The sequence below is a fragment of the Rhinolophus hipposideros genome, assembly GCF_964194185.1.
Source record: "Rhinolophus hipposideros genome assembly, chromosome: 13".
NCBI lineage: Eukaryota > Metazoa > Chordata > Mammalia > Chiroptera > Rhinolophidae > Rhinolophus > Rhinolophus hipposideros.
Window position 1 is genome coordinate 55,852,849 of NC_138059.1, and position 25,479 is coordinate 55,878,327.

The window sequence follows — 25,479 nt, forward strand, 5'->3', positions numbered from 1 at the left end:
CCATTCAGATGGGGCTCTTTCCCTTTAAGGCAACAAGGTGAAAACAATCACAGAGACCAGCTTTTATCCTTAGCTATGCTCACTAACTTGATTAACTGACAGTCATTATTGACTAATTTTCCATTGTGAACTCATTCATATTTGATGGGAATTGGGATTCTGGATTATTCCTTCTCCTGTATGTTAGACACAATTCAACTCTCTCCTACCCACTGTCATATATATATATATGATTCTTTCTTCTTTTTGAATTAGTTACAGTTTTGATTTTGGTGAGTTGGTAAATATATTTTATGTTCAATATTATTGCTGAATGATTTAATTTGAGGTGCATGAATCCTGTGGAGTGCTATTGCAGAGTATACCATCGCTATTCCTTTGAATTATAAGCTACACTCCACTGTGCCCAGGCTGGATTCTGGCTTCCCTTTTAAAGATAGAGGATTTTTCAGGCAACACCTCACTGTACTAGAAGTAGATCAGGTTGATGAGTGGGCATTCTTGGTGTTTCAGCAAAGAACATCTGTGGCCATGGCAGCCATTAATCCCTACTGTGCCTGATCACTTCTGCCATCAAATTTATTTGGGATTTCTCAGCTGACTGAGTCTGTCCTTTAGACACTGGTGGATATCCAAATAGAATACGGTCACGCATGGCAAAAATTTTTATTTATGATGTATTTTCTTTTATTTACATTTGTTTTGTATTGTTTTTGGTATCGAGTTTCAACACTCTCTCTACCCTGGTTGCACACCTGCTCTAGAGAAGCTGTAAACAACATTGTACTTTCCTGTACAAACTGCCTGTCAAAGTCAAAGCTGGCGGTTCTCATCCCGGTAATTATCTTCTCAGTTTAGACTTAACGCAAGTGAAAATTCTATTTTATCATCATATAATAAATAAAAGACATTAGGTGATTAGTAGTGCTGGTATATTTCTGAAATACTAAACAGACAAACAATAAACTGTGAACTTAATCACGTGAGTTCTTATACAGTTTCAAGACAGGAAAATTAGAGCTCTCAGCTACAGTCATTTTAATGATCACATTGGATCTGCATTATTTATTAGTTATTACATGCTCAAGTGATTCAAGGTTGTACAATGCCTAAAGTCATTCCAAAGCAAGCATACCTTTTGTCTTTTTTAATTCTGAGTGGATTATACAATGCATATATTTGTATTTAAATTGTTAAGTTATTTCACACATTCCATGAAAGGGACATCAGCCATTCTCTTGATTTCCAACCAGACGATCTTTCTTAATACCAATCCCTGTAAGGGAGTCATTTGTTAGCTCTTTTTGATATAAAAGCTATACAAACAGTTAGCCAGCTTCTCAATGCTTTTGGTTCCCTAGAAAATCTCTTAATACCCTCAGAATTCTCCTGGAAGACCCAGGAATTCTGGAAAGAGAAGTAGCTTGTGGAGGCACAAAAGACAGCAAGAATCTCAATTTCTATCAACAGCTTTCAAATTTAGATGCTTTCCCTGCTGTCTGGTTATTCACTTTTCATTTTTAGATATATTCTTGATAGTATGCTTCCTCTTTCCTTCCTCCCACTCCAGGTTTAATTCCTAAATGTTTTCTGGATTTTGTGAACAGCATTCAGCTTGAGGAATATTTGTTGATTTGACTTCTTCTTCTTCTTCTTCTTTTTTTTTTGGAGGAGGGGAGCGTATTCTTTGACTAAAACCAGCTGAGAACCAAGGAGCAACCCTTTTCAGAATGAGAACCCATCAGTTTAGTTTTGGAGCTTGTGTGACGTTTAGGGCAATTCTTTGTTATATTTTATGAAGAAAGAAAGTTCTTAAATATCATAGTTTTTCATGTGCATCAACCAAAGTAATGTAGAAATAAGGATTGGTTACTTTAATTTGCTGCTAAATGAAAAGTAGGTTTGGCTTTATTCATGTTACTGTAAAACTAAATAATAAAGTATTCACACCAAGCGTGAATTTTTTTTTGCCAGCAAAAGTTAAAACATCAAAGAAACCTCTTTCAAATACTAACAAATTTACTTACAAACACCTATATTTATTATTTCATAAATAGGCGCAACTGGTTTCATAAAAAAAGATTAAATACAGACACAGTATGAAGAAACAATAATACAGAGCCGTATGTAAAGGTTATAATTTAGCTGTTTCCAATCTGTTTCTGCATCTAATAAAATACCAGGTAAGCATTTGGCAGTTTTATACATAAAAGGACTTAAATGACATTTACTAACCATTACACAAAAAGTGATACAAAAAAGCAATTTTTCTGCAGTACAAAATAAATGTGTTTGCGCTTTCCTCAACACTAGTTTCTTTTTGTCTGATCAATGAGACAAAGCCAATTTGTTTTTAAATTAAAATCATTTGGGAATATGTTTTTTTTTCAAATATTTTGAAAATATAGAACTATTAGTCAGTTGTTTTAAAAATGAAGTAAAAATATGAATGTTTGCCAATTTAACCCCTATTGTGAAATCAATAAACTGGAATGAGCCAGTTTCAAATTACAATTTAGCTACAAAAACATTCACATTTTATACTCTAGGAGAGTGTAACATAGATGCTATTTACAAACTTGCTATGACTGCTACATCAAGCCATTTAAAAAGTCTTTAGTAGTTTCATATAAACACCCATTATGAAAACCAATGGAAAATCCAGGACTTTTATCCGAGACATCTACAGTTGCTAAGGCAGTTACTAGAGCGCAGCACTTCACAGCAAAAAAACCCAAACAAACAAACAAACAAAAAAACAACATAAAATCTGAATGGTCCAAATTTCCTTCAGGGAAGAAGAAAAACAATGTCCATAAAGAATTTAAAAAAATAATAAAGAAGCATCACTATTTCTTCCAGAGTGGGCGACCCACAAGCTCAAACGGTTCTAAGTGCTTAGCAACTTGCATTTTCTAAGAAAATGGAGAACTGCCTTGACTGTACAAAGCCATCCATGGTGAAAAGACTTCCCTGAATTCCTCAGTGGAAAGAAGAGGTGTTCAGATTTTCAGGTCAGGTACAGTGCTTTGTCCCTCTGCATGCCCCTGTATGGAGAGAATATAGACAAAGAATGTCTTGTTACAAGATGTGTGCTACAGGTGACCCCGGGACCTGTAAGCCTGTTTGTTATAGCTAAGGGACGAAGGTGTGCACGGGGGAAGCGCACAATGAGTTAACCCACATCTAAGCAAACAGGGATCTGAAGGCATTTATTCTTGGAACGGCTAGAAGACTGCTTAAAAATGTCTAGAGCGGTGTCTTCTGCTTTCATGAAGGTGGAACCATTCCAGATCATCTTTTAGAAAGCGGGAAGAAAAGACTGATCTTTCCTACCACTGGTGACCAGGGCACGACAGGCATGCTGTAAGAGCTGTCTACCACGAGGTGGCGGTGAGCGGCCGCTTACCCACTACTGCAGTAGTCGCTATTCCAGTCCACGGGCTGGGTGGGAGGGTTTCTGCACCCAGAACGCACATACTCCATCGCTTGGGTGACCACTTGTGCAGCTGTAGATGTAGGGTTGATTATAGTCTGATAGTCGGGTGGAAGAGTAAATCCCTGAAAGGGAAAGCAGTCCACAAATAAGAATCAAAGTGCCCTTTTAAGAAGAAAAGCACCTAAATAGCCATTGTTTGCAAACACACTACTGCCTTCTTGCTTGTGTCTCTGTAAGGGCAAGCTTATCGGAAGAACCCAGAAAACCGAAAACAAAAAAAAAACAAAGGCAGAAAAGAAGTGCCTACAAACCCATTCTTCTTACCTTTCCTTCACTTAAATTAACCATGTGTTAGAATAGAAAACCTTTAGTTACACTCTTGAGCAGATAAATTGAGAAACAATTAAAATATAGAGAAACCAACTCAATCAAAACAAAGGGAAAAGGACCTAAACCCCTCAAAATTTATGTGTTTTTTTTTTCTTTTAAATCAAACCTAAGGATACATTAATAGTTAATTCCGCAGAATATGCAACAGAATCTTTTTTGAAGCATTTAGACAGCAGGTGGCTGACTATTTTATTAGGCTACACCTATTCACATATTGTTCTCAAAACCCTTTTTCTTCATTCAGTCACAAAGGGACCATCTGCTTCTTCTTTTATTTGTACTTTTTTTTCTCAGCTAAAAAATTTCAACCAAACCTTTTTTTAAACGGTTGTTGGATTCATATAAGGAGAAAAATTCCAAACAACTTGCCATTGGAAAACACAGAGAAGGAAAAGTATAAGGTAAAGCAAATACTTTTTAATTGAAAAATCTATTAACTGGCAAATAATAATCAGGCTTCAAGAAGATTCTTTTAATACACTTGTATGGTGAAGTGTTGACTTTTAATCCTTATAAAGCTATTAAAAATTCAAGGACAGACTCTCTGAAGTATATAGTTATATTGGTAAACAAAAAGCATTATATACTGTGATTTATTTTTAGCTTATCTGGTGAATTCAAGAGCAGCATAAGCAAGCTTTGCTGGAAATGACCAAAAAAGCAACTTAATTAATCTTGTGGTTGTCTCTTTCTGCAGCAGATTGCATACATGGTTTTTAACCACTGAAAATCAAGATATTTAAAAATGAACCATTCTCCATTTACTTGCTTGCAGGAAGCTTTTGAAGGAATAATATTGTTGAGTGTTTACCTTTCTTCTTCCTTTTTTTTTTTTTTTAACTTAGCAGAATGATTAGAGGATTGATTTTTAACTTAGGCTTTTATTCATTTTTATTCATGTATATATGTCCTTTGGGACATTCAATGTCCCTTTTTACTCAGACACCTATTATCAAATGTCCTCAAGTCTCAATATTGTCTTGAAGATACTAATTTATTTTCTGTTCAAATGATAAAGACTTCAAGCCAACATTCACACTAACTCCCACCAAAGCTATGGATGAAGGACAAAACCTTGAATGATTAGAAACAAATCACTGAAAAGTAGAGAATTCAGCCAGCCTGGTTATTTGACCTCACACAGACTAAAAGGAAGAGAATGTTTCCTAAATTAACAGCTGGTTCATGGAAAATAAGTTTGTTTATGTAGATACCACTTGCAGCTCAAGCTATAAACATTTTCCAAGATAGGAAGGTGAATAAGAGGTATAACTGAATGTTTGGTTCTCCAGTCCTTTTCAGACCGATTTCCTTTCTTTCTCCAGGCCCTCCTCTATCTATCATGCAAGGAGTTCCTCCCACTGACTTCCATGAAATGTATTCATTTCACTATGGCCCGATAATATTGTCTTTATGGAACTTATTGTCCAGTTTTCTCGACTTCTTTCCCTAGTGGCTAGTGTGATGCTGGGCAAACAGCAGCAGCAAAAAGCTCCTAGAGTGAGGAGCCTTGTGTTGACTTCTGTGTTAGCCCCTGTCATAAGCGCTGGCCACAGGGCCATGAGATTCAGAGAGTATTTGCCTTGCTTACTGGATAGTCTCAGGGCCTAGCCCATAGTACTGGCTCAATAAATCATGTTTTCCAATAAATACAGTTTAACACAGACTATTTGAAGTTCTTGTTGGAAAAGCACAGGGAGTATAAATGTATAAATGCCAGGGCTTTCCTATCTTTTTCATGTAAAGTTCTGCATAATGGATTTTTGCACAATCAATAACATGTAACCTAAAAGTAAACAAGTCTCAGAAATACAGTAGTTGAAAAATATCCTGAGTTACTTAAAAGTATGGAAACATGAAAAAGTAAAAAATAAATAAATAAAAACCAGCCCACTTCTACCCAACGACACACAATCAACAACAGAAACCACCACTGCTTTTTTTTTTTCCATCCAGTGAAAATGGTTCCTCAAGGTTATGTGAGAGAATACCAGGAGGACATTCATTTTTTAAGTTACTCGTTTAAGATTAAATGGGTAACTTCAGTTTATAAAACCAAAATCATGTGCTATCTAAAAAATTCAAAGATTAAAAATTCAGAGAACTGCAATGCCTAAATTTAAGAAGATCACTAATATTAAAACAACCAAAGACCAAGAAAAATACACGCAAAACCTGAACTAAATTTATTTCACTTGCTTCTATTTTAAGAAATGAAACAATCTTCTCAACACTACATAAAACGATGCTGAGGTGAACCTAGAACTAAGCACATTGTTGTTATTGATGTAAATATGAAAAAATAATGATGATATAAATTTTTAAAAAATGTTTGCTTAGTAGTGTAATTAAACAAGACTGAATATTTCACATTTTAATGCTCAAGAGAAAAATCACCAACTGTTTTGTAGCATGCCTGGAATTTTAAATTTCATTTTCTGGTGCCAGATTGAAATAAAAATAGGAAACATGATAAAGATTAATTTGATGTCAGAAGGGACATTTGCTCTTTAATTAGATTTCTGTAGCCCTAGCAGTTTTGTTGTGCCACCATAGCAAGTCCTTAAAAGCCTGTAGCACAACCAAACAGTGATCCTCATATCCACACTTTCCTGGGAACTAATTTCATTTCCTGTCTGTCTGGAGAGGTATTTTCAACAGGCATCAATGTTTTTGTCTTCACAACTGATTTATTCATCAATCTCAATGTGATTTTTTTAAACCTTTAAATTACACCCAAATCCTAAAGCAGCTGTTTATTACACAAGGAAATTGAAAATCTGTCTGTGTGATATCATACAAAGATTATTTTCTTAAGGTTATAAAGGAAGTTGACAGATATTAATGATTTTTTTCTCTCTTGACCTCATTCGACAATATAGTGAACAGAAAAAAAGGAAGAAAACCGGACCAAAAAGTGTCCATGGGTTTAGTATATAAAATATTATTCAAGAAAAAAATGAAACTGTTATTCTTGGTGCACTATACAATCATTTTTGTAGGATACATTCATTTTCAAAAGGATAAGAAAATAGCTAAAGTAATACTGACATATGAGACATTATTTGAAAAATATGGTAGCCATTAACTTTCTCTTTCTCTCTTTTTCTTGTTTGAAAAGAAAGGGTGTTTGAATATGTGAACATGGTCCCCTACCTAGGAAGCAGTCATCCTCAGGATAAAGGTGTTTGGGTGATGAATCGGGCAGGTGTAATTTTATCTCTGCTACCACAGGCTGAAAGCCAACTTTGATGACTTGGATATTGGCCTTGACACACTGTTGTGAGTGTAATAAGCTGAGTCTCATCAAGGGGTGACTGACTCTTTGATTCCGATTTTCGGATTATCAACTTGTTGGGGCTGCCAGTCCTTTAACCTAGAGGATCTTACTCCAGTTACCTGCCTGTGAATCTGACCTCACCCTCCATCACTCTCCTTTTATTCACCAGGCTCCTCACTGTTCTCCTTTCTACGTCCTGGGCCAGTCTCACTCCTCTTCAACTTGTCCTTCCAGCCAGGAGCTTCTTTTCCTTGCTGCTGCTCTCCTAATATTCCCCACAGACCCTTCCCACCTTCCAGTTTTAAAGGCTGACTCCTTGTCTTACCCTCAGGTATCTGTGCCTGCCTTTGAAAGGGCCTTCCTGACTCATTCCAGCTAAAGACTTAGCCATCCGTTCACGCACCCTGCAGTTTGTCTGTTGTCTTATTTTTTCCATGGCAACTTAATAATTTATCTGTTTACCTTATTACCATCTGCTACCCCTCCAACACTGATATGAGCTCTCTCATTACCTCTTCTCATTTATTGTTCAATTTCCAGAGCCTAGACAATGTCTGGCACATGTTAGGGGTTCTATTAATCTTTTCGGGATAAATAAAATTTTTAAAAATTTCCAAGGATAAAGCATAAAATATAAACCAAACAAACAAACAAACAAACAAACTGCTAGGGAACTGAAATTCTACAAACTGCCCTCTAATTTCTTCTCATATTTAAATACTTTTACTACTTATTTTGAAAAACTCGCTAATTTGTTCATTTGTCCATTCAACAATTGTTTTGTTGGCATGGTTAAAAGTGATTTTAGTCACTGTGGCCTTTCAGTTATTTACTCTCCACTTTCTTTGGGTCCATGCCATTTTGTCTTCTATTATTAATGTAACTTGAAATCAGGCCCTACTATCTTGGTAAGAACACTTTTTGAGATACACTAATAGAACTGACTTAAAAATTGATGAATAACTTATCCAATGTAATCTGTTCTGTTTTTTTTTCCTATCCAGTCCAGATTCTATATGGGAAGACAGACCTCTTGAGTTTTCATATGTGGCCTTATATAATTCTGAAATGTTGAAAACTTTTCAGGGTTACAACCAGCTCATCTAAGGTGTTTGTATAAATAGAAAAAGGAACTGTCTCTGAGTGGATAAATTAGAAAAAAGGTGTCCTCTTTGGACACAGCTCTAGTCTCGAACTTGTTGAAGGGGCGGTGCCTTCCATATTCTTTCCTCCAAAAAACAACAGCCTCGCTCTATAGCATTGTGAGCAAAACATGGGTGCTCGAACAGCCAGGCCCCTTAGGCAGGAGTCAACCTATACATATGACCCCTCAAACTATTGATTCTTCATGCAAACACTAAATGTTCATTAAACACCTACAACTGTCCCGTTTATTGTGAATGATGTCTGATGGGAAGAGTGGAAATTGGACACTATGAATATCACTTGGTGGTCACTGAAAACTGCTGCGGACGAGGCAAGATGGTGGAAGGTGGCTTTCCCTGAGTCTTCTTCCCTAGTGATTCAACAATAGTTTGTTGAACATAACTAAGTAAGTTGTCAGAGCTTTATGAATATCCTTGGCTTTGGGACCAAGGAAGACTCCAGTTATGCTCTCCATAACCATGTTAATCTTAGAACTAACTAGGATTTAGGACCCTCCAAATTCTCATGAGACACAGGTTTTCTAATGTGAAATTGGTAATCATCTACAACAATGATTAAGAGTGAGAGGCAACAGGCCTAGCACTTAAGAATCCAGGCTCTGATTTCTGAATAGACCTGGGTTTGAATTCCAGCTCTGACCTTATGGGCACATTACTCAACTCTGCTAATCCAGAGTTACCTCACTTGTAAAACAAAGATAGTGCTAGCACCTGCATTATCAATTTTCTGAAATTAAGGATAAGGTAAGAAAATACATTAAGGTTTGCTATGGTCAGCTCTCAGAAATCCTGTCTATAATTAAATAATAAAAACAGATTTGAGACTACCTATATTTAATTCCTCTTTCTGCCTCCTCTCCACCCCACCCTAGTCCAACTATAGACTCAAATTCCACAAGAGCCTAGAAATCAATTCTATAGGAAGGCTATGTTTGCATATTTAATTATAGCTCTGGAAACAATAGAGTAATTGGAATATAACAGTGATAAACAAATTTGATATTATTTGTAGGTTTTATTTAATCTAGTTTTTAAAACAATTTTTAAAGGATTTTTGTTTTACATTTTGTTTATACCATTTGCTTCTCTTTTCAAAAAAGTTAAATTTTAAAATAAAACTAAAATCTAAAAGGAAAGCTTGATTTCAAAGAAAAGTTAAGCTGAGATTGCACACAAATGGTTTTCCTCTGTGTTTTCTAATCTATGCAGAAGCTAGGTACCCATTTAAAAATAAAACGCTGGTTAAATTTTTCATTTCTTAGGACTTTTTAGGTTGTATCCATTGATACTTCTAACCAGAAACAGTGGGCTCATTTCACTTTGCAGCAGTTCTTGCACTCAACAGGCATACCAATGAGGACTTTCTCCTATCCGAACTATATTTTTAAAAAAATTATACAGAGTTTGCAATCCCAAAAAGAACTTCAGTAGCAGTTGGCATCTCAAAATAACAAATGTACTTTTTATGCAAGTAGAAATCAAGGGTGATTAGAAAGGTGAAGCAAAATCGATATCATGGGAAGGAAATCAATGATTATGAAAGCAGCAGCTATCAATTGCTGTGATCATATAATGCTGCCCAAACTCTCCACCTGTAAATTATATTTTTCAGAGAGCAGACACTTGTTGAATATCTTTAATATACCCTCCCTTTAAATAGAAGAGCAGAAAGTACATCTCCCACTCCTTTGCTGGATGAACAGACCGCCAGCACTTCTGAAGAGGAGTCCAGAATGCGAGCACATACCTGTTGCATGGTGGGTGAGTGTAAGGCAGACTGGACCTGCATGGGGAGCTGGTTCCCGAGGGGCTGCTGCATGGCGAGGGGCTGGTGTTGCTGCATGTTGAGATGCTGGTGCAGAGGTGGACTGATCTGGAGGGGAGGAGGGGGGGACACGGCCATGTTTGCTATAGAGACAGTCACTGGCATTTGGTTATTCGGCTTGGGGGCTATGCTCCTGGGGAGACTGGGGTGCATGGCAGTTAGGTGAGGATTCATTCCTGCTTGTTGGTGATAGTGGGAACTTAGGTACAGGGCTGAGTGGGCCTGGCTGGGCCCATGGAACACTGACGGCTTTGAAGTGATCAGCTGAGGAGGCTGAGATGTTTTAACATCAACAGGTTCACTGTAGCTCTGTTGAGGAAACAAATAAGAGCAGAGTTAAGAGACTGACACACGTAGTGTTGCCTTCTATTAGCAAGATGCTCTGTGAGTTTACTCATGAAATTCCATGTGAATCCACACCCATTCCTATGTTTTGCTCTCTTATCTAAGAACTCTGCCACTATTATTTGTAAGGTGACTTATGCAAGACTGAGCTTACTCTATCTCTTTTATGGAATCTAAAACAATCTATGATGACAATTTTTTTCTTTGCCTAAATAACTTGGCGACTTTTCTCATCATCCAAACAAAGAAGAAAAGATCAAGGTGGGATGGATGTCACCACTGCCCTAACAGGAAATACATGTGTAGCTCACTTTGAAAGTAATTCAGTGTTGGAGTTCTATTGATTATATGTTTAGTTTTTTTTTTTTTTAATTTAAAAAAATTTTTCCTTTTTGTCTTCTCAAAGAGCTGTGGCCTAGATATTTGCACAAAGAAATCAAAGCTGGTTGATGGAAATGGATATGGAAGCAAAGAGTTCTAAAATACCTTTCTGCAGTCATATAAAACCATATTAATATATCTTCAAAGTAACCATTGAACTCATCTTGATTTTTAAAACAGTTGGTGATGAATTGTCCGCCATAATGAACTGGATAAAAATAATCTCTCTCAGAAATTTTAAATTCCATCATAAATGAATATAATTTTGCTCTAATTTTTTTCATACCTTCATGTGGCCATTTCCTAATAATCTTTTAATTGACTTAAAAACGAGGCTGAACAGAATGAAGAATTAATCTTGACACATTTCTTTTGGGGCATGAACCTACCTCCTATACTTTTCTTGAGAGGAAGAGGCTGGCAAAACAAATGGTGAAAAGTGAAACCAGCGAGAGAAAGAAAATGCTAAAATGTCCCTCTGGAGAAAAAAGTCACTTTGTCAAAACAAGGTCCTGAGGATGCATACATGCCCTTATTCTGTGACCTCGATGTCATGCTTATTTAGTTTATAAGTCAGAATGAGTTTCCTGTTCCTCTCAGCACTGCAAGATCTCCCTGAGTTCCTCCTTCTCTGTCATCAATTGACAGGCACGTCAGGCAAACTGATTCATCACACGTGACGACATGAAACTCAACGTAGGAACATCATGTCACAAGTCAGCCTACAACATTGCTAGCAATGCAACTCATTTTTTCCCAACAATGTAGGAAAATTAAATGAAAACCACAATAAGAATGATGCTGGAGGTGTGTGCTGATTCGAGGAGGGTAAGCTGGTTACATGGACTACTATCCCACATTCTCTATAGATAGGACATAACTGCAATCTGTAAAACTATGTCAAACCATGGAAATATGAGTACCCCACGCAGAGTATATAGTCAGGCATATCCAAAGAATTCAGGCCCCTCCAAGGAATCCTCTCAATGTAATTTTTCTCTGTGTCAGTGCTGATGTAGCCATCCAAAGTAGGAATGGACATGTTGACTCTGTCTTCTGTATTATCATTAAAAATGTCAAAAATTGTTCACAAATATTTTCAAGAGGAGGCTTTAGACCAAAAAAGCTTCATTAAATGTAGTACTCAAAAGCTGCTTTCAATTGAAAAAAAATAAGCCCAATTTTTGTGGCTTCCATTTAAAAATTCTTATTGTTGGTATGCAGGATGGCGAACAATTCAAGGAAAAGGTCAAACAGGTTAATTCAGTCTGTGTAAACAGTGACTAGTTCTACAGCAGAATAACATGTTCTGTAGTGATATGCCTCAAGTCATTCCATATATGCCAAGAAGATTATGTGTTTATTGTGTGTCTGTGTGTTTAAGTCATATGGGGAAGTGTTTTTTCATTGTGTTTGCATTCCCTTTTAGTCTATTGCAGAGGGAGAAATTCATATTTAGTCACAGACTGTGTCACTGTCATGCAGGAAAGAAACAATTACACAATGACCAGATAACTATAAAATTTAATATGTGTTAGTACAGCGTTAGTGTCTGCTTTATAGATGTTTTTAATCCACATAGAAGAAAAATCACTCACATTTCCCATCCTATTAAAACTATGAAATACATGTAATTATAAAATGTTTTCATTTTTAAATTTCTGTAGTCAATAATTGCCTCATTATCCAGTGAGATGATGGAGAACAGTAGCTATGTAGCCTGAGCTTGTACGTGCACCTGTGTGCGTGTAAACAAATGCACAGAGCTACATGTGACATGTTCCTACATGATCATATAATCATCCCAGGAATTACAACAATGTAATTAAATAAATATGTCTATTTAAATTGAACAAACTTAAAGAAATACACTTATGCTACACCTAGAATAGAAATGACTAATCCTAGTGAGTACAGATGCTTAGCAAGCAGCAGGGCTGGCGACATGGGTCGGGAGCCAGTCCTGGCAGGAAGTTCTAGGTACAACACCTGCTTCGCCCCCTGACATACACAGTTTCCAAATTGTTTATATTAAATGGCGTTTGTGGAAAAATAAATGCCTTAAAAAAAACAACCGCCCAGGTTCCATGATGAAATATGTGTAAAAACAGCACTGGGCTACATAACATTACGAGGCTGCCTTCGCAGCAGGAGTTCCCGGAATCGTCAGTATGCTACTGTATATTATGAATCTACAAGTGAGAACCACAGAGATCTTTTTCTCAATGAGCCAGTTCAGGGCAACAGTCTTCGATGGAAAACACTGGTGCAGAAGAATTAATAAATCACACACACACACACACACACACACACACACACTTAAAATGGCAAATAGAACATACATTTCTACTTAGATAGTCATATTTCTTTCCTGAAGTAAACTAATTTTTGTTTCAAAATACATATTTAAATTACATATATCAAGGTGTAATATTAAAAGGATCCATTGTTTCATGTTTTCTGGAATACTATCCGTATAGTTAATTCCATATTTCAGGCGCAGGATGGTGACAAAATTTCCTGAAGGAATTAGGAAGTTGGTAGCTTCCCAGTTACAGCATAGAAAGGCTAAGGTACGGATATCAATGATCAATTTAAAATAAATAATGAACCAAATTCTCCTGAATTCCACTTTTTAAACAACACCCTGTGGTCCATCATATAGACAGATGTAGAGATAGAAATATAGACTTATAGATACATGGAAATAGATTACAACCTAATTTCAGATACTTTAGTGTCAACCTTGTAAAAACTCTCTTTTGTCCTGCTAATTAAACACAAAACATTTTATCTATTCAGCCATTTATTTGTTATTTATTATCTCCAGACTAGAGCATGTAATGGTCAGGAATGCTAAACCTACTTCGAAATAGCAGAAATTTTTAATCTCTAGAAGGACTATGGGTAAATGAATTGAATAGATTTCTAAAAATAATGATTTAGACAACACCTGAGACATAATTTTTAACATAGAGGGAGACAGAATTTTTGGAGGTTACTGGTTTTCTCTTTACTTTCCAAAATGTTGAATATGACAAGATAAATAATGTGCCTAGCCAATATCCATGGCAGGTACTGCAAGAGGGATTCTCTCCCTGTATTCTCTCTTCACAGTGATGTCCTGCATCATCAAAAAAATAATCTTTTATTATGACAGTGACTTGAATCTCTGTTCCCTGAATCTGGCACGGTGCCAAGTACATAGAGAACAAAAACATGTTTGCTGAATGGCTGAGTGACTGTTCTTGAACAATAATATTCCATGCAGCCACTGTTGCCTGTGCTGAGACTCCTGACAAAACATACCATTCCTCTTCCCAGAGGGTGAAGAAAGATCTGAAGTCTCTGAAAACCCACAGAATATGAGACTGATCTTCTCCACTCTGCTCTGCTCTCAGCATGAGCCACACCCTTCCAGAAGTGATGAGAAGTTATAACCCTCAGCTCTGTCCTTTGATTTGCTACTCAGCCCTTCCTTCCTTCCTGCATCTTGGGTGGGCACAGGGAAGATTACTATGTGCTACCCATACTTTGAGAATTTGCATCCTTATGTAAAGGTCCACTCATTTAGACAGGGAAAAAATCCTGCTTCTACCTCTATTTGTGATTAATTCTTAATCAGACTAAGACAACAGGCCGTCTATTAATTATAGATCTATTTTATCATTTTGGAGGATAGGAAGAATAAGTTCATTTTCCATAGCAAAGTGCCATGAATTCAAAATCTGATTGAATGGGAATATGAATAAATCATAAATTTAATTTACTGTCATTTTCTTCCAATTAAACTATGAAAGCCAGGCTACAATGCAAACAACTGTTGTATATGAAGATTTCTATACCTTCCATCCATAAATTAGAATTATTTTCTTATACATCCTAAATAAATTTGTTTCTATTTTTAAACACATCGACCACTTCTCTTTAGTAGTGTGTACTTTGTGTCGGTCACCTGACAAATGTGACAGCACTGAATACACACCACTGAAAACCAACCCTGGAATCAGACATTTTCATGTGAGAAATATGTTCTTACTATTGGTTTCTGAATAAGTTCTACTTCCTGTTTGATTTCGGACCCCTGATTCTGAAAGATGTTTTCTATAAGAAAATGGGTGTGTGTATGTGGTAAGAGAGACTTTTGGGTCTTCTCAATAGACTCTTCCACAAGGGTTACAACTGTATAAACCTTAAGATACTTCTTATTAACTAAGTTGTCGATTATCCAAGGTAATTTCGATCCCATTTACTTTGTATAATGAAGATAGTATTGCAGAGTGTGTAAATGCCCCCTTTCTGGGATGATAAGTGCTATAAAAATGAAAGATTCACAAAGCAATTGTTATTTGAAATAGCAAAGTATATAAACACAAGACATAAAATTCAGTGGAAGCAACAATATAGTAGTTACTGAACCAAATCAGATTAATCACCCATCTAATTTGACTCTTGTTTTCAGCACTGACCAATACTCGATGCACTGGAAATTAAACAAAATTTATGCTCCGACTCAATTGTGCATTTACTTCTGAAAGGAAAATCCTTCCTGGTCTTTGCAGGTGATTAACTTACACCCTGAAGCATGAGATTTTATTATCTTTAAATCACAATCTGGGCTTATAGAGCTGCAAATTTTATGTTAACAGTCATAAAACGGTCCATCCCATTTTCAAATTCAGACTTAGTATTTGTCTCAATAGCCTTCCATGGCATGAATTCTATAAATTATTCCATCCTGTAAGAAGAAATCATTTGTTTTGAATTTACTGTACATTAATTGAACTGAGCATTGTGATTCTTTACTATTGGACATGGCAACAGAGAACTTTTGCAATTTAATTCAATATTGTCCTATACCACACATTAAAAGCACAGCTTTCATTGTCCTCAGTAAATTTTGACACCCCAGCTCAAGGTAGAAACAAAATCTCATATCTGATGTGTGACCTTTAAGTCATGAATCTGGATACTGTTGTTTAACATAACAGAGCAGATTCACTCCTAGGTTGACTCCCTCCAGGCTGGTACTTCTGGGAAGCTGTACACTTCTCTCAAGAATGCTGCTTTTACTTGGAATAGTTGGAACCTTCCCTACTGGAATTCTCTTCAGAGCCTGTGGGACACTTTTATATATCCTCAGACAACCCTTTGTCTTTTGATGGTGATTTTGATTTTTGGAAATAGCTAATAGTCACTTGAAGCCAAGTCTTGGGTTATATCTGGGTGATGTTTGGAGAGAAGAATGAGGTGTGAAAACAATGTAACAAGATTGATTTTCTAAAGTGGCTCATAAACTTTTCCTGACTACAATTCTAAAAGAGGAGTTTCAAGAATCTTTTGAATCTGGGAGCAATAATAAAATAAGTTTGTAGCTTCCCAAGGTGACTACTTTGAATGCAACTCTCATTTTGGGAATATAAATTCTGGTCTCTGTGGTAAAATGAAACTAGTTCCAATGGCTTTAAAGTTATACATTATTCTCAACATAATAATTGAGACCCATGTCTAGGAATTCCTGAGTCTATGGAAAAACTATATAACCTTAAGCTTTACCTAATAGCCCAACCCAAAGTGATCTTAAATAGCATGTAAAATTGTTCCAGCCAGGAAGCCCTACCCTTCATAATAGCACATATTCTGGGCCCTCAGACTATTCTTAGTCTCTTCTGACTGAAGACTCATAAAGACCATTTCAATTAAGAAACCCGTGTAGATGATTTTTAAAAATATCTAGATCATTTCTTATAAAAGAATGTATCCTGAAGCAAATTTTTCTCACTTGAATGTCACTTTAGAAATTTCTTTGTATCAAAGCACCCTTGCAGACAAATTGAAAATATGAGCCAGCTAAATTTTTCAATCATGCACAGACTTTTCCTAGTTCTTTGCACAACTACCAATATTAAACATAAATTAATTATAATAATAAATAGCTGGTATTTATGAAGTGCTTCCTGTGTTCAGGATACCAAATCATGCAGCTTATAAAGAGTTTCTTATTTTATACTCATGGAAGCCCAATGAAGTAGATCCTATTATCTTCTCTGTTTACACATGAATAAACTGAGACTGAAAACAGTTGAATAACTTGCATGAAGACATGCAGCCAGTAAGTGGAAACCTGGAATTTGAACCCAGACCCATTTATATAACTACAAAGTGATCACCCTGATAAGTCTAGTTAGTACCCGTCTGACACCATACATAGTTATTACAATATTGTTGACTATATTCCCTATGCTGTATTTTACATCTCCATGACTACTTTATAACTGGAAATTCATACTTTTTTTTAATGTGCCATGTTTTTTGTTTTTGTTTTTTTTAAAGTGACTAGTAGTTTTTATTGGGGAAGGGGAACAGGACTTTATTGGGGAACAGTGTACTTCCAGGACTTTTTTTTCCCCAAGTCAAGTTGTTGTCCTTTCAATGTTAGTTGTGGAGGGTGGCATTCAGCTTCAAGTTGTTGTCCTTTCAGTCTTAGTTGTGGAGGGTGCAACTCAGCTTCAGGTCCAGTTGCCATTGCTAGTTGCAGGGGGCGCTGCCCACCATCCCTTGCAGGAGTTGAACCGGCAACCTTGAGGTTGAGAGGACGCACTCCAACCAATTGAGCCATTTGGGAGCTCAGCGGCAGCTCAGCTCAAGGTGCCATGTTCAATTTTAGTTGCAGGGGGTGGAGCCCACCATCCCTTGCAGGACTCGAGGAGTTGAACCCGCAACCTTGTGGTTGAGAGCCCACTCGCCTATGTGGGAATCGAACCGGCAGCCTTCGGAGTTAGGAACACAGAGCTCCAACTGCCTGAGCCATCGGGCCGGCCCAAAATTCATACTTCTTAATCCCTTCAGCTTTTTCACCTGTCCCCCCAACCTCCTTCCATCTGGCAACCATCAAAATGTTCTCTGTATCTATGAGTTTGTTTCTGTTTTGTTTGTTCGTATATTTTGTTCTTTAGATTCCATGTATAAGTGAGATCATATGGTATTTGTTTTTCTCTGTCTGACTTATTTCACTCATCATAATTTCAGTTGCTTTCATGACTTTTCCCTCTGAAATCTCTCCAACTTCCCCCTTTGAATTATACTCATAAAGCCCACAACTAAATAAATTATTCCAGGATCTGACCAGTGTTGTGTTTGCAACACTCTGTGCTCCCTTTCATGCATCCTTCAATTCCCATGTGTTTGCGCAACAGAGGGTGGCAGGTAGCTGGGTGGGTCTGTCATGGAGCAGGTCTAACACTGGCTGGGTCTGTCACTGGCTCCATGTGACCAAGTGGAGCACCTGCACAGCTGGAAGAGCATGGCACAGAGCCGTGCTTTCTAAACATTCTGTAGGCCCTGGATTCCTCTGATGGTCTCTCACCGGCCTCTGGTGGTCGGGGCTGGGAAGGTGAGAGTGGGCAGCCTTCTATCCCCAGTCTCATTTAAGCCAGGGCAGCTTTACTTTTAGCTGTCTAATGTGTAAGAGCTGGCATAGAATTTTATTGGGGATAATAAGAGGTTGTAGTTGTAAAGATATACATATTTGACAATCACTGAGGATAAAGAAAACCAACCTATAAGCTCTGGAACAAGACAATGAGGAGTCTGGGTCCTCACTGCCACTGCCAGCCTTTCCTGACTGCGGACAAGTCATTTACTCTCTCTGTCTAGAGACTGTCTAGAAAATGGAGCTAAATCTTACTTTGTAGGCTGATGAGTAGGAATGCATGTAAAATGCCTAGCACTGTTGTGTGTGACATGTGGCAACTACTCCATACCAATATACGATTTGTATTTGTGTTCTTATTGGAAAAAAATTCAGGGTCCTGCTGAGAATGTGTCAGTATTGTCATTTTGAAGTATGACGGTTAGAATATTCATTTGCCACAAGTGAGCTTTTTAACTTGTGGTAGATTTCTATTTTATTCAGGCTTGTAGTCATGTTAATGAATTTGCTGGATTAGCTGGAATATAGTCAATTTAAACTAAAACATAATATGAAATACTGAAAGGAGAGGAACATTGTTAATCCTGCGACTTAGTTTCATAGGTGGAGCCAATGTTCGCTGGCTGTTTCTATTTTTGATTATGTTCCGTAAGAAGCAGCTAATTTTAGACTATAGTTGCAGACCTTTCAAGTGTCATGAAACATTTTCCTTTGATCTGCTGTATTCATCGTGCTCTCAGCACCTAGCCCTGTGCCCGACACGCAACAGGTGTCCTACAGCCCTGAGAGGGATGCAAAGTACGGCCTGGAGTAGAAGCAGCAAGAAGCAGCAGACTCGACATGTCTGTAGATTAGCGAGGGGCAGAGCTATTGGCCTAAGAAGGCACGCCTTATTTTGTGAAACGAATGCATTGCATAGATAGAAAATAAGTACCAAAACATGTCACTTTGGAGGAGTAAATCAATGTTGCCAGCAAGAACTTAGGAAAATGGACATGGTGCTTTGGCCAAGAGAGTATTTCATTGACCTTCTAAGTGACCTTAGAAGAGAGTGTCAATGCTCTGCCATGACTTGTGGGGCAGAGGTTGTTTTAAAGAAGCAGGGCCCGCACCCTCTGTGGGCCATGAGTGGCAGGTGCAGCCCAGCAGAGGGACTGACAGTGGCACAGGTCAGCTCTGGGCCGGGGCACTGGTAACCTATGGGATACATTTCTTCTTTAGTGAAATGTTGATAATCAAGCCACCTTGGAGGGATAAGGTGTGGGGACTGAAGAAACTCATTGACATAAAGTGATCTTTTAAAAACCTAAATCCGATCACGCCATTCCCTCCTGAAACGCAATCAGTAGCTTCCCTTTGTACTGGGAATAAACCCCAGCTCCTTTCAATGTCATGCAAGTCGTTCATGATTTGACCCCTGCCCATCTTCCCAGCTTTATTCAAACCATGCTTCCTCTGTTCACTCAGCTCCAGCCACACTGCCCTCTTCTCAGTTAAGGAGACATCTTTGTCCCCCAGGTCATTGCACTTGCTTCGGTGTTGCCAGATGGGCTCTGTGTCCTGCAAATTCCCATCCTTTTTTGGTGTTACCTCTTCAAAGAGGACAGTGCAGTCCACCCTATCAAATCCCTTGCTTTATTTCCTTCAGAATGCTTAGATTCTCAGAGATCTCGGTCATTTATTAGTTTATGTTTTCACTATTGGTCTCCTGGATGAAAGGGAAAGGTCCTTAAGTGCAGGGGATGTACTGCCTGTTCTTCACTGTGTCCTCTGAGCCTGACACAGTGCTTGGCATAGAACACATACCTAGGGATGTCCACCGAATGAATACGTGATCAAGTGAATGGGAAAAATTGGAGTCTGGCTGGTGCACTGTGGTTACCTGAAATTGTAACTATTATTATCACCATACAGTATTTTATGATTGCACCTTTAGATCTCTGCGTATAGGGAAATAGTTTACAACATACTAAAAAAAAGTATAACAGAACAACTATATGTGTAAATATGAATGGTTATTATTTTTGTTGTCATAATTTAAAATGGAAAACAAACGGTTTCCTTTGATTTCATTTATATGTGGGATTAAAAAACCAATTGCATAAACAAAACAAAATAAAACAGAAACAGACCCATAGATAAAGAGAACAAGTTGATGGTTGCCAAAGGGGAAGGCAGTGAGGGGTGGGTGAAAAAGAGAAAGAGAAAGAAAAAAAGAAAGGAAGGAAAGAAGGAAGGAAGGAAGGAAGGAAAAAAGGAAGGAAGAAAAAAACAAGTACTGTACATGTCAGAACAGACATAGAAGAAAAAAACTGGAAAAGAAATGGATTTTTACACATTTCCATATGTAATGGGGGGTAGGTTGGTAAATTTTCTGTATGTGCATGCAGGGTTATACTGCAAATATCCACTCACGTACAACATCAGAGGGATGTTGTATCTTTCTAACCTGGGGAGGGTATTTGTAACTTTTATTCAGTTTGTATATACACAATAGATAGTTGTACAAAAATAGACATTCAACAGTTCCAGCAAAATTCCTACTGCCAAAGAGAAGAAAACCGTCAGAGTAAGCTATAAAAAAAAGTGCTTGGTTTTTTAAATGTAGAAATGGCAATCCCCGCATTTATACAAATTGCTGTATACTGAGGGTTGCAACTCTGAGAGTGAATAGTAAGAAAAGTTGCAGCTAAGAGCAAATCTGAGGACACTTGTTTTGAAAGTAAAGGCTTAGTCAGTATTATGGCATTCTGGCAATCTGTATAGCATTAACCAGAACGCTTTGTATTGGGATTGAACCTTTATGTATTGATTTTCTCATATGTAAAATGCTTTGACTGAAACTCTATTTAAAATGCTCAAAAAGAAATTTATCTTGGATGAAATCTTATTCATTTTTTTAAAAGTCCCCCTCACATTTTGGGCATATTAGAAATAATAACAATGTGACTATTGCCCAGTAGCTGGATGGGTCTAATATTTTGTAGCTTTTTTTTTTGCTATAATTTTACACACATTCTATGGATTCTATAAATGTACAGAAATGTGAGATGGTATCTACAGAAAATATAAATAGCTTTAAAAGGAGTTAGATAAATTAAAATGCGGGAGATCCATAATGAAATAGTATAGGAGAGCTAGGTATTTTAAGGTTAAATAATAAATATTAAGTTTTCCCACAATGTCATACCTTAGAAGTGGAACATAAAGTTGCATTAGACCACGAGCATACTGAAATTTCCTATGCAGTTGCATTGTTGTCTGCTTTTTGTGCATCAGTATATTCAGTATATATTTTCCACTATAAAACTAATGTATGTAATTACTTTGGAGTTGTTAGAAGGGCAATGGATTTTGTGGATAAAAGAGATAGTATTCTTAGTGGGTGAATGGAATGAAGTCCAGAGCTCCAAGTCACACTGAGCCAAGTAACAGCCAGATTTGGACTTGAGATGACATAGTGTCAAGAGCTTATAAATTCAGCTCTGTCTCTCTGAGGTTAACCTCTCTGAGAAATCTATAAAGATAAATATATCTTTAACAACTTGAGACCAGTCAACTCTTGAATATTCACAACAGAAAGGACTAGTGTTTAAGATATTCTAAAGCATTACATATTTTAAAATTGTGTTTGCATTTTCAACTGAATAATGCAATTTTTGGAGGGAGGTAAGGGGGCAGGTTTATATCCCAATGATGCTCTAATGAGGATGGAATTTGATAGTTGGCATCTCCTTAGCCAAGGTCAATGGGATAGGGTGTGGGGGAGGAGACAATTTAAGAGTCGGATATGGAGAAATAGAAAGTTGGCTCAGGATTAAGAATGCGCTGTGATGAATCCACAAAACCAATAATCCACGGGTAGATAATATTTCATGAAAGGCCCAGAGGACACTGCTTCAGTCTTTTAGGTATGAGCAAATATTTCCATAACACGTAACATTGTTCAGGATTTACTTTTTCTTTTTCAACAAAGAAGATTGTGCTGAAATGCTAAAGTGATCTTTTATGCTTTTAAATGACCATCATAGTCTGCAATAAGATGGCCACAATCTGTCACAATACCACACAATTGCATGTTACCTTGGATACAAGGCTGGCTCTGTATGCAGCTAGTTGCTTCAGGTACTCCTTTTTTGCAGCCTCGGTTTTCTTTTTATAGACCTGTAACGACATAGAGTCTTAAATTAGAAAGTACATCTACTTTTGTTTCCAGAGAGGTATAATGCAGAATGGTGCGTGCGCGCCAACATACACACACACATGCACACTCACACACACAAATATAATATCTCCCTGAAGATCGACTCTTACTGAAACAGATTTTTTGGAGTGTTTTTTTTCTTTTTTTTTCAGAAGGGCGCAGCTCACAGTGGCCCAAGAAGGATGGAGCAGGCAACCATGGTGATACCAGCGCGACGCTCTAACCAACTGAGCCAACCGGCCACCCCTGAACGGCCAGCCCTGAAACAGAATTTTTTTTAAAAAAAGTACGGGAATAGGCTAGATGAGAAGAAGATTAACAATAGTAAGATTCCCATTCTACATAATGCATATAAAAGGATTTATCTGTTTACTGTGAGAATGGAGATGGCTTGGAAAGATAGTATTGACGGAGGCTCCCAGGGAAAACACACAGGAGGAAAGAAACCATTCACATTTATAGAAAGGGCAGATGATTCTACAGTACATTCCAATTCTGGTATATGTGTTCCATGCTAAATATCAAAACAAAGATGAAATTCAAAGGTAAACAATTATGTTCAATAAGTAAATCAAAGGAGTGGTTATGGAGTTGCAGGTTCATCACTATTTTAAAATTTCCAACCTTGAAGTTCTTTTTTCAAAGTCTCAGGAATTGGCAATGGCAGTAAAAGATACATTTGGGAGCGGGATGGGGCCCCTGAATGGCTGAAGACTGCATGCATGCCAAGCCTTGCAGCCTGCTCTGGTCATGTCCTTTCCAACGAAAACACTGGATGACATGGATCTGTGGACACCTCATTGTGAAAAGGTAAAAATGTTCTAAAATGAATTTCAGTTTACAGAAGTTTTCATTTTTCAGAGGGAATCATCTTGAAAATAAAAGTAAAATCATTCTAAATTGAGCAAAAGTACTGAAAAATGACTTGCTGCTATGCTAAAGGTCACATCAATAAGTTAAAAAGAAAGGAGTCATTAGAGTTGAAAATGAAAGATTAGCAAAGTGAACACACATGGTTGTCTGCTACCATTAAGTTGATTCTTTCAAGTCTTTAGAGTCTTTTTTTTTAATAATCTTTCAAAATCAGTCTTAAAGAATAAAATATGTTTTCACCATTTACTGTGTAATGGAAGTGTATTTTCATCAACACAACTATTTTAAATTTCCCACATCTTGAATTCTACAGCAGGGAATGAGGCTTGGCTAATATTGTATATAACACTGAGCTCAAAAACAGACACAGATCAGTACTGAAAAGTGGCTTTGGAATTAGTCAGAATAGTTCAATATAAATTATGTCTAAAGACCAACTATCTGCCAACGTCGGCAGCAGAGGTCAATTTATGGTTTGTAATGCTGAAGGTAGTTTGCTGAGCCCTGTCTCCAGCTGTGAAATTCAAGATGAGAGAAGTATTATTTACTCATGAATATTTTAATTACAGCAGAACATTTTACTTAAGGTAAACAAATGACTAACCTTGTCAACAGAATTATAAAGGACCCTATGAAATGAGTGTGCTAATTGTTCTCCCCTTTTAGGGAGGGCTTCAGTCTAGACTTTTATATTTAGCATTTTGATATAATGAAAGGCAATTATAATAAGCAATTAAGAATTCACACAATGTTATCATATAATCATTGCACCACCTATACTAAATGTGAAACTAAAGAAACTTAAAGGTTTTCGTTTTTTATGTTTTTGTAAAAGCCCATATATACATCCTTTGCTTTAAATACAAGAGTATTCTATATTTACTGACGCTTTTATTGAAAGTCAAATTCAGATTCTTTTTTTGAAATTTGCACGTAAAAACAAATAAATGCTAGCATATAGCAAATGCCTTTGAATAACATGACTCATGTATGTTATATGCCTTGGTTCTGCCACTGTCAGAAACATCGAGCTCTCCTGCTTTTTATTGATTTGTTTTTTCTTGAGAGACAGATTTCTGTTTCTAGTTTTCCCTTCAGCCGCTTCTCTAAGACATAATTTATAATTAATGACATTATAAACTGGCAATGTTTACATTTACTTTTAATACCTTAAAAATATTTCAAGAGGATTTTTCTCCCACACAGTAATGCTATTCAGGACTTTGAAGCAAATGTTTAGTAAATACTGTATATCTTTGATGGTAGTATGTATTTGTATGCTCCAAGCACTTCTATCGTGTTTTTATTAACCTGCTGCTCCAAGTGATTCCCCCAGGCAGTTAACTGGGTGGGGTTCGCTTACCTTCCAAAGGTAAATATAACACACTTTGGTCCATAGCATTGCCCAAAGCATCACTTTCTAAGTAGCAGCAGATAAGACAGTGTTACCAGATGGCCTGATTGTAGTATCTACCATCTTTCTTGCATTTGGTTTCTACTGGAACGGCAATAGTGTCACTACGGAGCTATCATTTTGTTGAGCTCCTGGTAGTTAATATCGCACTAAGTGTTAACTTTCCTCAAATTTGTTGACTAACAACCACAAAAGAAAGGTGGCTTACAATGTATTTCAGGCTGAAGATGTACCCCCTGGTTTCACTCAGGGATCGATGTTGTTACGGAATGCCTGACTAGCATTCAGAATGCCCTGTTTTCTATAAATGGCTCCCTATTGCCTATTGATGATTGGCTATGTGGGATCATCCTACAAGTGCCTAAATACCACTTTAGAAAAGAATAAACTCATCACGTCACATTATGTGGATTGATGGATCCATTCTTTCCTTAATAGCTGCAGATTTTCAGAGGGAGGATTCAAAGGGCAGTAATTTCAGGAGGTCTATTTTTGTCATTGTGTTTAAAGGGGTAGCCCAGATTGGAATTAAAATCCGAGGCAGTTTCCCCAACAGTAATTTGGGACCTCCACCTTTGAGAACTACCTAATGGTTCCAATATTATACACCCTGTATGTCTATCTGATGCTACCTTCTTAAATTTTATAAGGATGCTTTTTTAAAAATTCTATATTTGTCAGAAATGTCTAAAGAGAGACCTCAAATGCATGAGAGAATGGTAAAAATATG

The 25,479-nt window shown here is 37.1% G+C and overlaps 1 protein-coding gene across 4 annotated transcripts in view; it reads right to left on the bottom strand.

Annotated features, from left to right (window-relative positions):
- Window positions 1–775: 775 nt before the first annotated feature.
- TOX (thymocyte selection associated high mobility group box) overlaps window positions 776–25,479 on the bottom strand; it is a 296,392-nt gene continuing 271,688 nt past the window's right edge. For 3 of the 4 annotated variants that reach the window (XM_081071100.1, XM_081071099.1, XM_081071098.1), the window contains 4 exons: window positions 22,342–22,422; window positions 10,023–10,409; window positions 3,410–3,561; window positions 776–3,047 (listed from right to left, as the gene is read on the bottom strand). In XM_081071100.1, coding sequence (XP_080927226.1) covers window positions 3,011–3,047; window positions 3,410–3,561; window positions 10,023–10,409; window positions 22,342–22,422 — 657 coding nt within the window. In that variant the 3' untranslated portion in view covers window positions 776–3,010. The remainder of the gene's footprint in view (window positions 3,048–3,409; window positions 3,562–10,022; window positions 10,410–22,341; window positions 22,423–25,479) is intronic. The other variant, XM_081071101.1, reaches the window with a different exon arrangement.